The 17,096-nt window shown below is 42.4% G+C and overlaps 1 protein-coding gene across 1 annotated transcript; it reads right to left on the minus strand.

Moving 5' to 3' along the window:
- Positions 1–953: 953 nt before the first annotated feature.
- LOC135521214 (alpha-N-acetylgalactosaminidase-like) lies at positions 954–7,778 on the minus strand. Its single transcript, XM_064947144.1, has 9 exons — positions 7,288–7,778; positions 6,562–6,718; positions 6,015–6,155; positions 5,503–5,714; positions 5,226–5,320; positions 4,413–4,574; positions 3,854–4,051; positions 3,457–3,598; positions 954–3,276 (listed from the first exon to the last, which is right to left on the minus strand). The coding sequence occupies exons 2-8, from the start codon at positions 6,714–6,716 to the stop codon at positions 3,581–3,583; spliced, it is 981 nt and encodes a 326-aa protein (XP_064803216.1). The 5' UTR covers positions 6,717–6,718; positions 7,288–7,778; the 3' UTR covers positions 954–3,276; positions 3,457–3,580.
- Between the last annotated feature and the right edge of the window lie 9,318 nt (positions 7,779–17,096).

Genomic DNA, 17,096 nt, shown 5'->3' on the forward strand with positions numbered 1-17,096 from the left:
GAAGTTCCTGAAATTAGCTAAAAATGAGGCATAAGAATTATGTTACAATTAGGATTAAGGTTACGGCTCGGTTTAGGCTTAGTTAGGGTATGGGTAAAGTGGATAAATTAGGATAAAGTCTGTGATAATGCATGGAGGACAGTTGGAAGGCCTTCTCTGAGATCTGGACTGCAGTGTAGCACAGCCAACACATAAACCTGCTAATTCCAGTGTCATATAGACAGAATGGAACATAATGACATGGCATGGCATGAGACACACACATGCACCCACAGTGAAACATTTTGTTCTGCTTACTGTAATGGGCACATGGAAAATAACATACACAGAAACACACAGACAAAGCACTGTGGACAGAGATGCTCTGTACCAGGAGAGATTCCTGGACTCCTGCCAGCCTTGATGCTCCTTCCTTACACGTACGCCGAACCAGAGCAAGGCTAGAGGAGGGAAAGAAGAGGACCATTTGGAAGAGAGACAGAGAGGAACAGGCTAAATTGTTTTTGTATATGGACTGAAGATGAGTAAGGATGTGTGATGGTTTGGTATTACATGTATGTGTGTGAGAGCCTCAGAGGTATAGATAAGTGAATTGGTGTCCCTTGTATAACTTGATTTGATGTGTGGGTTTGATCATGTTTAATCGAACCCATCTCAGAGGGGTGACCCATCCTCTTCTGGCTGTACCGGGTAGTTGTGTGTGTGCATGTGTGCCACCTTCACAGAACAGAAAGTATTCACTCCCAGTGGCATTTTTCCTATTTTGTTGCCTTACAACCTGGAATTAGAATAGATTTTTTTTTTTTTTGGGGGGGGGGGGGTTGTATCATTTGATTTACACAACATGCCTACCACTTTGAAGATGCAAAATATGTTTAATTGCTAAACAAACAAGAAATTTACATTTAAGTCATTTAAAAAAATAAAACAAAAAAACAGAAAACTTGAGCGTGCATAACTATTCAGATCCCCAAAAGTCAATACTTTGTAGAGCCACCTTTTGCAGCAATTACAGCTGCAAGTCTCTTGAGGTATGTCTCTATAAACTTGGCACATCTAGCCACTTGGATTTTTGCCAATTCTTCAAGGCAAAACTGCTCCTGCTCCGCTGGTGTACAGCAATCTTTAAGTCATATCACAAATGATTCTCAATTGGATTGCGGTCGGGGCTTTGACTAGGCCATTCCAAGACATTTAAATGTTTCTCCTTAAACCACTTGAGTGTTGCTTTAGCAGTATGCATAGGGTCATTGTCCTGCTGGAAGGTGAACCTCCGTCCCAGTCTCAAATCTCTGGAAGACTGAAACAGGTTTCCCTCAAGAATTTCCCTGTATTTAGCACCATCCATCATTCCTTCAATTCTGACCAGTTTCCTGATGCTGTCACCACCATGCTTCACTGTGGGGATGGTGTACTCGGGTTGATGAGAGGTGTTGGGTTTGCGCCAGACAAAGCATTTTCCTTGATGGCCAAAAAGCTACATTTTAGTCTCATCTGATCAGAGTACCTTCTTCCATATGTTTGGGGAGTCTCCCACCTGCCTTTTGGCGAACAACAAACGTGTTTACTTATTTGTTTCAGGTCGCTCTGTGGAGTGTACGTCTTAAAGTGATCCTATGGACAGATACTCCAATCTCCGCTGTGGAGCTTTGCAGCTCCTTCAGGGTTATCTTTGGTCTCTTTGTTGCCTCTCTGATTAATGCCCTCCTTGCCGAGTTTTGGTGGGCGGCCCAATCTTGGCAGGTTTGTTGTGGTGCCCTATTCTTTCCATGTTTTAATAATGGATTTAATGTTGCTCCGTGGGATGTTCAAAGTTTCTGTTATTTTTTTATAACCCAAACCTGATATGTACTTCTCCACAACGTTGTCCCTGGCCTGTTTGGAGAGCTCCTTGGTCTTCATAGTACTTGCTTGGTGGTGCCCCTTGCTTAGTGGCGTTGCAGACTCTGGGGCCTTTCAGAACAGGTGTATATATACTGGGATCATGTGACAGATCATGTGACACAGAGTGCACACATGTGGATTTTATTTAACTAATTATGTGACTTCTGACGGTATTTGCTTGCACCAGATCTTATTTAGGTGTAAAGGTAGGTGAATACATATGCACCTTTTCCTTTCTTTTTTCTTTTTTTAAACAAGTAATTTTTTTCATTTCACTTCACCAATTTGGACTATTTTGTGTATGTCCATTACATGAAATCCAAATTAAAATCCATTTGAATGACATGTTGTAATGAAACAAAATAGGAAAATGCCAAGGGGTTTGAATACTTTTGCAAGGCACTGTACCAACAAGATACCTACTGTATTGCTTATCCACAAGCCCTATCAGACCGGCATCACCAGCTGTTTATCCCATCACCAAATAAACATGCTTGGCCTATTCTGGAGCACAACATCTAATTTCCTTGTGCAACCTAATCTACTGTGATATAGCCATGCTGGTGTTTCAAGGGTAAAGGGAACCCACTAATGGTTGTTGTGAAACTGTCTACACTGCCCCTCAGTGGTGGAAAGGGGGAATGACTGCCATGGGCACACACTTCCTCTTGACACAGCTCCGAACCTTGTACACTATTGCATGACTGAAAGTCTTGTTGCATGTTAAGTTCATCATCTTACTCTATGCAGTCTCAATTCTGCACCTCATTACACCCTCCTTTTATTATACATAGGCAAGATATGAACCGCTCCTTCCTGTTAGAATAGAGGTCACACAACAAAATACAAATAAATTATACATTTTGAAATATTACACATGGTTTAATCTCCTCATGGGAATACGCACATAACATTAATTGTTGCAGACAGAGACGGTGATGGAGCTGCCGACCTGTTTCCGCCACTGGTTCTAGTATGATTTCTCTTTCGTCTACCCCAAGAACTTAATCGAGTAGCTGGCGCAAGATTTCAGTTCTGGGTTGCCGAGATTACATATAGGTAAAATACAAAGGTGCAAACAAAATCTATATTCTTCCTGACTCAAATATCTTTGATTGGATCTGGATTGATGGAGTTCCTGCGTGCTTAACTCATGTCTCCTCAGAGCAGACTAGGAGGCACAACTCTCGGCTTATTGAAGTCGAGCGAGGAGAACATCCTCATCCTGTATTTCTGTCGGATGTAGGGGTATCTACCATCATCCTGTGGATGCTCATATTGCATTTTGGGATAGACGTACCACATTACGACTCCTGAGGGGTTGGTGGAGACAGTGAACTCTGTGGTGGCAGACAGTCCGCTCAATGTTTTCCCAGTGAACACGTCATAAGCCTGAAAGATATAGAAGAGTACAAATGCAGAGGTACAACACTGTGTCACTTACAAAAACACAGCTCACACTTCCCTCAACAGGAATAAATACAGTCATCATGCGCTGGAAGAAATCGAGTCATCATGCACTACAATGTGGTTGGAGAGAACTAGGAAAGGAATCAGGAAAGAGGAACACACCTCGTAGCTGCCTGCTGTGTAGTTTAACTTGTCCAGGGAGGTGTGGCAGTGATAGGCCATGTCTTGGCGACGGCTGAGGGACACCAGAGCACTAGCCGACTGGGAGAGGGGCCGCCAGTACCCTTCAACATGACCTCCTCTCCTGTAAAAAAGAGAGTGACATACAGACAAAGAAAAGGAGAGTAAACAGTGAATTTCGTGCAGAGACAGTGGTCTAATGATAATGCTCCCAGCCAGTCACATACTCTACTACCAATCGGTGACCAGGGTTCAGTCCCCTTCCTACTGTTCTCCCACTTGCCTGTCTCCTAACTGTATGAATGAAGTGAATTTCATACTGCCAGAATTTATATATGTGACTCATAAACAAATGTGTCATTTTGTCATTGAGGGTCACCTGTAGCAAGCGTCTTCCCTGGACGCCCATAGGATACTGGTTGATGGCGATGGCAGCTCTGTTTTGCAGGGTGGCCCTGGCCTCACTGCTTAGGGTCCGAAGGTTGTTAGACATAATGAGAGGTGCAGCCATGATCGCCCAAAGACCAATCTGAGAGCGTGATTGGTCCACACTGAGGCCGACGTTTCCTATGATCAGCTGGGAGAGAAAAATGATAAATATGTAAGGTTAATGAGATGTACAACAATGTGAATAAATGTAAATAAATAAAACAATGTGAGCAGAGTGACTCCTAGTCCCTTCCAAATGCAGGAACAAGGTTAATAGTGTCAAGACAGGTGTAAGGGGTAAGAGCGACGCTTGGCAATAACAGTGGACAATCAGCAAGTAATGGATACAGGTGTCAATAAATGTAAGATACAGAACAAAGTAAATGTGAAATAGGGTGAAAACTCTACCAATACAATTGTGAGGAGAATATAGAAAGAAAGAAGGACAGAGGGATTGGTGTAAGTAAGGGACAGACAATGGTCGGACGTAGGACAGACAGCGGACAGACCATGTCAGGATCGTTCCAGCGTCCAGGGCCGGCTTCAGGCTGCAGTATCCCCTGGTTGTCAAAGAACCAGTCTGTAATGTCTTGCACACTGTCCCACGAGTCCTGAGTGTCATCATAGTTACGCCACAGGTTACAGATCTCCCCCAGCAGAGTGTAATTCACCTGCAGAAAAAAAGAGACATGGACCCTGTGAGTGTTTGTGAGCAATACAAATACATTTACATACACCTTGATTTGTTTCTGACAGGGTGCTAATGTTGTAATGACATTAGATTTGATACTGTTGCCTGTCTTTATGTCTTTGGAAGACTTGTTTTTTTCCCCTGAAGGATCAGGATAATCATCAAAGAACTCGAATCAAGAATGATCTGAGTGATGGATCAAACGTGACGGAGCAACAGTTTGTCATCTAACTACAGCAGTGCTGTCCCGGAATACCTGTAACCACGTGAAAGTAGCCCATGCGAGAAACAAAACAACTAATGGAATCAATGCGAATATGACAATGAAAGGAGCATTACTCAAAGAGAAGGGACATCCATTACCTTTTCCTCCAAGCCATAATTGTTATTGTAAAACCAAAAATCTTTGCAACACTAACCCTTGTTTTTTCCCCCCCATCTCCTTACGTATTTTATTATTTTCACGACAGCACAGTAGTAAGCAAAGGGAGACAGGTATGTACAGTACAGGTAGACAGAGAGGAAGGGCACAGACAGTCAGTCGAGCCGGGGCTCAAAACCCGTCACCAGGGGGGGGATGTGTGGTCCCTTATTTTTTGTATTGTGTCACTGGTAGCATAATGAAACACACACTGGGAGGGAGTCCACCCCGATTGGCTGGCCAACTACAGGAGTAGCCAATTGGACGGCCTGTTGCATTCAAAGCCTTGGACATGAGAGGGTAACCTGTATGACAGGAGAACAATACAAATCCACTCTGCCCCTATGAGTCTATTTCCCTCTACCCTCTCTTGCACCCATCTCTTTAAATACCACCACACCAGGATACCAAAGGACCACCAATGCTGATACACTCTATATAGTAACTCCCAATGTACAGTTGCAGTTCACCCTCAAGATTCACACACCCTTATGTTGCTCCTCTTCATTGGAGTAGCAGCCATCCAACTTCCAGAAGTCCACACCCCAACTAGCGGACGTCTGGGCATCAGTCTCAATCTTGTCCAGCGTGGTGCCAGGGTACCCTCCACAGGTGTGTGTGCCCAGGTCCCCATAGATGCCCAGCTTCAGGCCGCGGTCATGAAGGTACCTCGCCAGCTTGGCAATGCCCCCAGGGAATCTGGGGTTTTAGAGATGGCAGTGAAGTCATGAATCTCATACCTAATACTGTCCGTTCACAATACTGTAGTAGATAAGACCTCAAACTCAAGTCAATGTCCTTTATTAACCCATGCTAAGGTATTCATTACAAGCAGCACCGTTTTAGTACACCAGTCTTTAATTAAGGTTGAATGGGAAGAAGAGAAGGAAGAGGAATGCCAAAAATGTAAAGGGTAAGGAAGAGGTAGAAGGCCAGGAAATATGGAAGAAAATCAAAGATGGATTGAGTTAGGAGGAGAAGGGTGAGAGAGAGGCCAACCTTTGTGGGTCAGGCTGCAGCCGTCCATCTTTATCCCGGAGCAAGGAGGACCAACAGTCATCTATCATGACATGATAATATCCCATCTCTTTCCACCCATCCTCAGCCAGTCTGTCTACCATGTCTCTAAAGAGATTCTCGCTGTATGTAGAGATTCATATATTAATATTTGTGCAATTATATTATTTAATGTAAAATGTTCAGCATCCTATTAATATCAGAGTCACTATGAGAAAAAAATGAATCGACAGGCCTATATACACCTCAATGGTCTCATCCACCAGCTTGGTCACGATCTGTTGAGTTATACTCTATTGGCCAGTTTATTGGAAACAGATTAAACCTGGTCCTAGACAAAAAATTATGTTCAAAAGAGATTCTAGATTGAAAGTGTTTGTTAGTCCAAAACTAATCTTAATCTGTATACAGGGAAGTTACCTGATATGCGGTTGCAATTAGCCTAGGGATGAAGTTAGTAGCTCTACAATAGGAGTAACTTCAGAGTCACTCTGTAAAACTGCACATAAATATGTCTACCATTATGTACCTGATGCAGTTCATGGGATCATTCTCACAATCGATAGTACAGCAAAAACGCTCCCAAGACATCCATCCCATGGGTGGGGTCCTCATCAAACCATTGTCCAAAGCAGAGGTAGCTGAGGTTAATGCCAGCAGGAAAATCACTGGCAACAGCTTCATCTCTGAGGAGAAATAGTGGTATGCAAAGTAACTGTAAGGTTTGTCCTAGTTGTTTATATTTAGGTCGCAGAAAAACTCTGCAAAACAAACAACAAATTGTATTGCCCAGAGAAACTGAAAGCACCGCTCAGATTTGATGCATGGATCATATTTTTTAATTTAAAAAACTTTTACCCCCTTTTTTCTCCCCAATTTCGTGGTATCCAATTGTTAGTAAATAACTATCTTGTCTCATCGCTGCAGCTCCTGTACGGGCTCGGGAGAGACGAAAGTTGAAAGGCATGGATCATATTTGTGGTGCCTACAATACTGATCTTGGTTAACTGGAAAAGTGAAAAAACTGTTTCGTCAGAAAGCAGGATACTTTGCCCTGTGTCTGCAAATGGGTTGTTTATTACATACCATAATAACGCATTTCTGCGTAGTTCCCAACAATCGAATCATGTAGCCTGCATGATTCTGGTCAGTGAACAACCATATCACCAACATAGAAGCAGTAAAAGGAAATAAGTCCTTATTCAATAATGATGTATAACAAATTATATTACAAAACTACATTGGGGTACTATACCTGCTCAATGTTTCACTTTTGCAGTCAGTAAACCCATTTTATTAGGGCAAATTCGTCAATGCAACTACTTTCTCTCTATTTCCACTTGCTGGTCTCTATTTCCTGTATACAGAGCCTTGGTGATGTGACTTATCTCTGTCACATGGCAACCAGAGGGGGAGGGATTGCTGCCTTCTAATTTAGCAGCACATAGCAATTGAACTATGAATGCTGCTTTGCACATATTGTGTGCACAGCTTCTAACGTCTCATATATCAAATGTTCATTACTGAAATATGAGTGATTCTAATCACACCATATAATTCAATTCAAAGGGCATTATTGGCATGGGAAAACACATGTTTACATTGCCAAAGCAAGTGAACTACAGTAGATAAAACAAAAGTGAAATTAAAAATTAAAAATTAACAGTAAACATTACACTCACCAAAGTTTCAGAAGTTTAGAGACATTTTGAATGTCATATTATGGCCATGCACAGTGTTATAACGATGTACAAACAATGTACAAAAGGGAAAATAAATAAACATACTGTAAATATGGGTTGTATTTACAAAGGTGTTTTTTCTTCACTGGTTGCTCTTTTCAAGTGGCAACAGGTCACACATCTTGCTGCTGTGATGGCAAACTGTGGTATTTCACCCAATAAATTTGGGAGTTTATCAAAATTGGATATTTTTTCAAATTCTTTGTGGGTCTGTGTAATCTGAGGGAAATATGTGTCTCTAATATGGTCATGCATTTTGCAGGAGGTTAGGAAGTGCAGGAAGGAAGGTTAGGTTAGGAAGTGCAGCTAAATTTCCACCTCATTTTGTGTGCACATAGCCTGTCTTCTCTTGAGAGTCTTGTCTGCCTACGGTGGCCTCTCTCAATAGCAAGGCAATGCTCACTGAGTATGTACATGGTCAAAGCTTTCCTTAATTTTGGGTCAGTCACAGTGGTCAGATATTCTGCCACTTGTGTACTCTCTATTTAGGGCCAAATAGCATTCTCGTTTGATCTGTTTATTCGTAAATTCCTTCCAATGTGTCAAATAATGATATTTTGTTTTCTCATGATTTGGTTGGATCTAAATGTGTTACTGTTGCAGTCATGGGGGTCTGTGGGGTCTGTTTGTGTTTGTGAACAGAGCCCCAAGACCAGCTTTCTTAGGGGGCTCTTCTCTAGGTTAATCTCTCTGTAGGTCATGGCTTTGATATGAAAGGTTTGGGAATCGCTTCCTTTTAGGTGGTTGTAGAATTTAATAGCTCTTTTCTGGATTTGGATAGTTAGAGGGTATCAACATAATTCTGCTCTGCATGCACTATTTGGTGTTTTACGTTGTACAGGGAAAATGTTTTTGTAGAATTCTGCATGCAGTCTCAATTTGGTGTTTGTCCCATTTTGTGAATTCTTGGTTGGTGAGCAGACCCTAGACCTCACAACCATAAAGGGCAATGGGTTCTGTCAAGTATTTTTTGCCAGATCCTAATTTTTGCAAGATCCTAATGTCGAATTTCATGTTCCTTTTGATGGCATAGAAGGCTCTTCTTGCCTTGTCTCTCAGATCGTTCACAGCTTTTTAGAAGTTACCTGTGATGCTGATTTTTAGGCTGAGGTAAATATATGTTTTTGTGTGCTCTTGGGCAACGGTGTCTAGATGGAATTTGTATTTGTGGTCCTGGTAGTCGGACCTTTTTTGAACCCTCATTATTTTTGTCTTACTAAGATTTACTGCCAGGGCCCAGGTCTGACATAATCTGTGCAGAAGATCTAGGTGTTGCTCTAGGACTTTCCTTGGTTGGGAGCAGAAGCAGCAGATCATCGGCAACAGTAGACCCTCATGCCAAATTTGAGTCAAGAGCTTTTTTGAAATCAACAAAGCATGAGAAGACTAACTTTTTTTTGGTTTGTTTGCTTGTCAATTAGGGTGTGCAGGGTGAATACACGGTCATTGGTACGGTATTTGGTAAAAAGACAATTGGACATTTGCTCAGTACATTGTTTTCACTGAGGAAATGTAAGAGACTGCTGTTAATGATAATGCAGGGGATTTTCCCAAGGTTGCTGTTGAACCATATCCAACGGTAGTTGTTGGGGTCATATTTTTCTCCACTTTTGTGGATTGGGGTGATCAGTCCTTGGTTCCAAGTATTGGGGAAGGTGCCAGAGCTGAGGATGATGTTAAAGAGTTTAAGTATAGCCAATTGGAATTTGTGGTCAGTATATTTTATAATTTAATTTAGGAATCCGTCATCATCACAGGCCTTTTTGGGTTGGAGGGTTTGTATTTTGTCCTGTAGTTCATTCAGTATAATTGGAGAATCCAGTGTGTTCTGGTAGTCTTTAATAGCTAATTCTAAGATTTGTAATTGATCATGCATATGTTTTTGCTGTTTGTTCTTTGTTATGGAGAAGTGGTTTATCCATAAATCTCAATTTAGGATAGATAACTCTTTGTGTTGTTCTTTGTTTAGTGTTAGATTCTATAGATTATTCAATTACATTCATCTGATTTCAGACGTGCTGTTCCTGATTTTTCCGTAATGTATTTTTGTATTGTTTTAGTGTTTCACCATAGCGAAGGCATAGACTCAGGTTTTCTGGGTCTCTATGTTTTTGGTTGAATAGGTTTCTTAATTTCTTTCTTAGGTTTTTTGCATTCTTCATCAAACCATTTGTTATTGTTTTAGATTTTCTTAGGTCGTCTCATTGAATTTTTGGGATTTGATAGGAAAGCTTAAATGTAAAATATACTGTTTATATACAGCCAGATTTACACCTTCACACCTTCACTTGTACAGTGATTGGTTTTGTCCAGGAATTTTTATAAAGGGATTGATTTTGTTCTTGCCTAATAGTTTTTTTGGTAGGTTTCTACACTACTTTCCTTCCACCTATAGCATTAATATTGTGCAGTTCCTTTGGCTTTATGCCTCATGATTGAATATTGCTCTGTTCAATTAGACTTTTTTGCTGTGATCTGATAGGGGTTTTCAGTGGACTGACTGTGAACTTTCTGAGAGACTGGGTTGAGGTCAGTGATAAAGTAATCTACAGTACTACTGCCAAGGGATGAGCTGTAGATGTACCTACCATAGGAGACTCCTTGAAGCCTACAATACAGACCCAGCGTGCGAGAGATCTGCAGGAGTTGTGACCCGTTTTTGTTGGTTGTTTTGTCATAGTTGTGTCTATGGGGCGGCAGTGTAGCCTAGTGGTTAGAGCATTGGACTAGTAACCGAAAGGTTGCAAGTTCAAATCCCCGAGCTGCCAAGGTACAAAATCTGTCGTTCTGCCCCTGAACTGGCAGTTAACCCACTGTTCCTAGGCCGTCATTGAAAATAAGAATTTGTTCTTAACTGACTTGCCTTTTTAAATAAATGTAAAATTAAAAATTAAAAAATATTTGGGAGGGAATACTGTCACCTCCAGGTAGGTGTTTGTCCCCCTGTGTGCTGAGAGTGCCAGGTTTCTGTCCAGTTCTGGCATTTAGGTCACCACAGACTTGTACATGTCCCTGGGCCTGGAAATAGTTTATCTCCCCATCTAGGATGAAGGTGTCATCGTTAACATATGGGGATTCTTTTGGGGGGATATAGGTAGTAAACATGAGGACATTTTTCTCTGTTGAGGTCATTTCCTTATTAATTTCGAGCCAGAATTAAAATGCTCCTGTTTTGTCTAATTTAACAGATTGGGTTAGGTCTGCTCTCTACCAAATTAGCATACCGCCTGAGTCTCATTCCTGTTTCACACCTGGTAGTTTAGTGGATGGGACTGCCAGCTCTCTGTAACCGTCTCCTCTATACCATGTTTCTTGTAGGATGACAATGTATGTATTGTCCTAATGTGTCTCTGTGTCCTCCTTGTCCCGATTGCAGGTTCATGGGGCATAATCACAGTGCACCAGTCCTCTCTGTCCAGCCTGGAGACACTGTGCCAATTCTCTGTAGAGCCTCACAAGACATTGGTAACGATATGGAGCTTTACCACTTCATACCTGGACAGGCACCCAGAGGCCTCATTCATGATAGTAACCAGAAGTATCCTTACACACCTAGTCGGTTCAGTGGCTTATTGGAGCTCTCACCACCACTATCACAGAGGTCCAGGTTGAGGTTGAAGCTGAGTAATACTAACAACAAAGTTAACAGCTTCCATTCACACAGTGAAATATGGCCGTACAAAAATCTCTGTTAGCTTCTCTCACTGCGAGTGCCCGGCCAAGCTGCCTGACCTCTTTCCATCATAGCTGTAGCTGTACTGTAAGCATTTCACAATCATAAATAACTGGCAATACTGCGGCAGTAGCCGGGCAAAGCAACACAAACTTGGGAATGGAACTGAACTGGCAGCTGGAAGACTGCTGGTCTCTGATCTCAGATACCATCTCCTGCCCTTGTGCACTTGGACAAGGCACTCAACCCACCACAATTGCTCTCCGCCGAGGGGCACTGCACTACAGATCATCCTGCGCTTCTCAACATGTGTGTGTGTATACGCTCTTAGAAATCTAAATATATCTAGAACCTAAACCCTTTAAAAAACACGTTTTAGTTCCATGTAAAACCCTTTCCACAGAGGGTTCTACATTGAACACAAAAGGGTTCTACTTGGAACCAAAAAGTGTTATCCTATTGGGATAGGCGAAGAACCCTTTAGGAACCTTTTTTCTATGAGTATATAGCTGGGGGTGTTGGGAAAGGCAGGAGACAAATTTTCACTCCTTCCAATGGTGTGGAGAAACAATAACCCTTGCCTTTACAGTAAAGTAAATTACAATTTGAAGCGATTTAAGTCTTGGGGAAAAGCACTATGGAAATGCAATCTATTATTAATAAATCCATGTTATAAACATGTCCATTACTACTTCAATTGAGGGGCAGCAATTTAACATATCATTAGAGCCTAAACTAATTGAGTATGAGAATATAAAATAGCATGCTGGTGTAGTGCAACACAAAACATAGTTATTATGATCATAGTGTCTATTCAATTTTAACATAGCCTTCAGCAGGACATACACATTTCCATTTTTTTGTATCACCTTATTATCCAACATATTTGCATGCAGTTTTGCTTCTTGTGTCTTTAAACTACAGCTGTTTCCCCATACCACCTCAACACAGTACAACGAAGTACACCCCAATTACTTCAGACTCGCCCAACAGTGTTATTTGAGCAGTGAGCACCATGATGTCAACATTTCAGCTCCTCCTTCTTTTAGCCCTGTGGACAAAAAGTACATATACAAGTTACGAAAAGCAGCAATCAGAAGTAGAAACAATAGTAAAGTGGTTTCCCCACCCCTATTTCTGTAATAAGCTGAGGGATGGGTCTGTAAAAATGTAACCACTCTGAAATTCATAGACAGCGTTATTTTTAACCATGTTTTGAGGCTATATAGTGTTTGTTTCCGTTTTCTTTGTTTACAAACATTGGAGTAAAACAAGCTTATATATTGGGTTATTTTTTTCTTCTTTTTTTTACCCCTTTTTCTCCCCAATTGGTAATTATAGTCTTGTGAAACGTCGCCATGAAACGCAGACTGTGAAATGTCGCCGGAAGCTCTGGACTGGGAACTGTCGCCGAAAGCTCTGGGCTGGGAACTGTCGCCGGAAGCTCTGGGCTGGGAACTGTCGCCAGGAGCTCTGGGCTGGGAACTGTCGCCGGAAGCTCTGGACTGGGAACTGTCGCCGGAAGCTCTGGACTGGGAACTGTCGCCGGAAGCTCTGGACTGGGAACTGTCGCTGGAAGCTGTGAACTAGGAACTGTCGTCGGAAGCTCTGGACTGGGAACTGTCGCCGGAAGCACTGGACTTGGGAGGAGATAATGGCAGGAGACGAAAGCCTTCCATGGAAGCAGACGCAGGAGGATCAACGGCGACTTCGAAGTTCACGACCACGACGGAAGCCCGAGGGGGGGCACATGGGTTGGTCAGGCACCATGTTGTGCGGAGATACGCAATGTGTCTCCAGTGCGCATCCACAGCCCGGTGCATTCTGTGCCAACTCCTCGCACTTGCCTTGCGAAAGTGAGCATCCAGCCAGGACGGGTTGTGCCGGCTCAGCGCTCCTGGTCTCCAGTACGCCTCCTCTGTCCAGGATGTCCTCCTGGCCATGCTGCTTGGTCCGTTTGTGGTGGGATTTTCTGTCACGATTGTTATAAGGAGTGGACCAAGATGCAGCGTGGTATGTTTCCATCCTTTATTTTAGAATAAAAAACTTTAAAGAACAAAACTACAAAACAAAATGTGACGCTAATATAATGCCCACAGGCATACAGTACATAGATAAGATCCCACAAAGCACAATGGGAAAATGGCTACCCAAATATGAACCCCAATCAGAGACAACGATAAACATCTGCCTCTGATTGGGAACCATAGTCGGCCAACATAGAAATATAATTCACCTAGATAACCCACCCTTACATCACACCCCGACCTAACCAACATAGAGAATAAAAGCTCTCTATGGTCAGGGTGTGACATGTTAATAATTATATTGTATTTTACAAATGCACAAAATCTATTTTTATTATTACGTAAATCAAGAATAGATATATTCATATTGTCTTTATCTGCATTTATACATATTTAATTTTGTTTATGCTGGAGGCTATGAAAATACTAAAGGGGGTTCTACTAAGCTAACATATGGAATTGTTTTTAGATGGTCATTACCATGGATCATTTTATGTTGAATTTTGAGGCCCCTATAGGTATCAACATTTTAATTGTTTGATTATAGAATATGGCTTTGTCTACTTTATCCCATAGAAACACATAGAATAACACTTTCATAAATGGTAAAACAAAAAATAAATAATAAGGAATAAGATTTTGAAGTGTCAGTCCTATATCTAGAAGATATAAGAAAGCTCAGGAAATATGTATATATTTTGGGACACATATTTAACTATTTTATTTGTTGGCACAAAACTACTTACATACTTCTGTTATTTTTTATCCAGTCCCGGGTTACCTTCATACGAGTCACGTGACACTAGTGGGGGACGTAGAGCAAAACGGAGAACACCATCGTGTTCGTCAGAGTCTCCCCTTTCCAAAGAGTGGTTATACCGTTCGGCTGCTACAAACATTTTCATGAGAAGACTGATTTTCGGGAGGTCTCCTGGTCTGACAAACAGTGCTGTACTGTAGCCACTTTCCACCGCAGATGCGGAAGGCCAACATAGGCGGATGTGGTGGATTGAGACGCAGCCCATAAACCTCCCCCCAGAAATCTCTAGTTTACGGATTAAACACAGGCTAGTTGATTTTCTGGTTGTATAATGTCTAACCTTTTTTTCCAAGATAATTGTTTTAAATATGTTTTAAATTACCATAATGTAGTAGTATATTAACCAGATGCTGATGCTATGTATTTCCATTGATTCATTAGTATATTTTCCACAGGTCGTGCCACAGCTGCCCCTCAGGTCAGTGTGTTTGGCCCAACTGGTAAGTACCTGACCAGAACTGGTGGTCAGACTACACTGCTGTGTCTGATCAACAACTTCTACCCTGATCAAGTCACTGTGAGCTGGACAATGGATGGGAAGAGTGTCTCCGGACACTAACAAGACAGCCAGTCCGTACTTAGGACTTACAGTACAAGCAGCCCTCTTACTTTACCCAGCTCCACCTAGGAGTCTGGAGAGAAGTATGTCTGTGTCACGCCCTGACCATAGAGAGCATTTTTAGTCTTTATTTTGGTTAGGTTGGGGTGTGACTAGGGTGGATAACCTAGGTCGTTTTTTCTATGTTGGCCTGGTATGGTTCCCAATCAGAGGCAGCTGTTTTTCATTGTCTCTGATTGGGGATCATATTTAGGCAGCCATTCCCCCACTGTGTTTTTGTGGGATCTTGTTTATGTGTAGTTGCCTGTGAGCACTTCATTTACTTCACGTTTCGTTCGTTCTTTATTGTTTTTGTGCGTTTCATTCAATAAACATGTGGAACCCATATCACGCTGCTCTTTGGTCCGAATGTTATTACAACAATCATAACAGGTCCTGCATTGAGCCAGAGGGAACCCATGACTGGAACCGTTCTGAGGAACCAGTGTGTGATGGAGGAGTAGCATCTCTATCTCTGTACTTTCATGAAGTGTAGACATACAGCTGGTGTTTTCACTTCAGCTTTTCAATAGAATGGTTCTGTTACCATAGCTATAAGTGCACTTGACTCCAACTAACAATATTTCACTTCAGTAGCCTATTTGAGAAGTGGAATTACGTTATCATCTGAAAATGACATTTGTTAAGAGGCATTTCTCTATTTACACTTACATTAAATGAAACGTTAACACAATGAATCATTACAATCTGTGATGAAATTAAATGGTGTCCACTTGTTTGACAGTATCGTCTTTGCTTGACGATGAACATTTCATTAAAAAAAATGAAATGCCTGAGCATGATTTTTTTATAGGTTGTTTGATTAGTTTATCGAGGTAAGTGGGAGTGCTGGCATGAAACAGCATTGCTCGTGATTGCGATACATACCACAAAGCCACAACACCACACCTCATTCTTCTATTGGATGTTCTGTCAAAAAAAGACTGCTCACAGAAAAGATCTAGAGAAGATCTGTGGTTCATCCGGGTGCTAATGTTCCCTCTTGATATACAGTATCCTAACCAACCCTGTGCATTTTGATAGATTCCGACACCACTTCCTGACCTGCGTGCACAGTGAGCACCGCTATGGCAAACGTGGCAAACATTCCCATGCACCCTGCGAACATCCAGAAGTTAAAATTTGACAATTTCATGAACATGAAGGACATGAACAGGACCAAAGCTAAAAGGACCACAAACACAAACCGGTAGTCCCCGAATCCAAACACCCCAAATCCTGCTGTGACCATGGCGGTCATAGTCATGGGTATCCACGAAAACGTCAGGAAATCCACGTATTTCACCACCACTTTGTTGATCTGCTCTTAAATGGTCCTTTGCTCATTTACCTCCATCCACTTTCTCCTCTTTCTCTCCATCTCCTTTCTCTCCCTGCGCTGTGCCTCCGAGGTTATTCTGTGCTCCAGGCCCTCTGTCCTTTCTCCTTCGTTCACCAATGTGACAATCCTCTGCTCAATCTCCACTGTCACTCTGTCTCTCTTCTTCACCTCCCCCGCCTCCATCTCTCTGAGCTCTCACTCCCTGGCCTCCAGAGAGCTCTGTCCCAGGAGGACACAGGACTCTCTTTGTCTCCATATGAACTTGAAAAGGAAGTGCAAAGCAGGTTTGAGCAGGGTGAACATGCTTAGTGCCCAGAGATGTCCCACTATCCCTGAGCCCACCACGATTGCCTCAATGACGACTCCAAATGTTGCTCCACTGGCTGTGGTCCTGAAAGCACCAGCTAGCCCAACTGCGATTCACACAACCACAGATTCTGCCTGGGATGCTCCACCACCACTGCTCCTGGCACCCAGCAATATGGAAGCCATAGCTGCTGCGAATATGACCCCGGCCACCACTGAGGTCATGACTGTGGTTTGTGCCATTGCTCCCAGGAGGGTACCCAGTCCCAAGGGCCTCACAGTCTGGACACCGTCAGACACAGGCTGAAGCAGGGCCCCTGAGGTCATCACTGGCGTTCACCGGCTCCTCAGTGGCCCCCAGCACACAGCCTCCCACCACTCCCAGGACAAATCCCAGAGCTGCTTCCAACATGGGGCTTCTGGCCTCTGAAACGAAGCAGAAAAAGAGAGGGTCACTGACAAAAACACTGGATGTGGTATAACAGCGTTATGGTATAGTTTATATATATTGCCTGAAGATGTGTAACAATTAAATATTATACAAAAGTAAGTAAAG

The sequence above is a fragment of the Oncorhynchus masou genome, chromosome 29, assembly GCF_036934945.1.
Source record: "Oncorhynchus masou masou isolate Uvic2021 chromosome 29, UVic_Omas_1.1, whole genome shotgun sequence".
Lineage (NCBI taxonomy): Eukaryota > Metazoa > Chordata > Actinopteri > Salmoniformes > Salmonidae > Oncorhynchus > Oncorhynchus masou.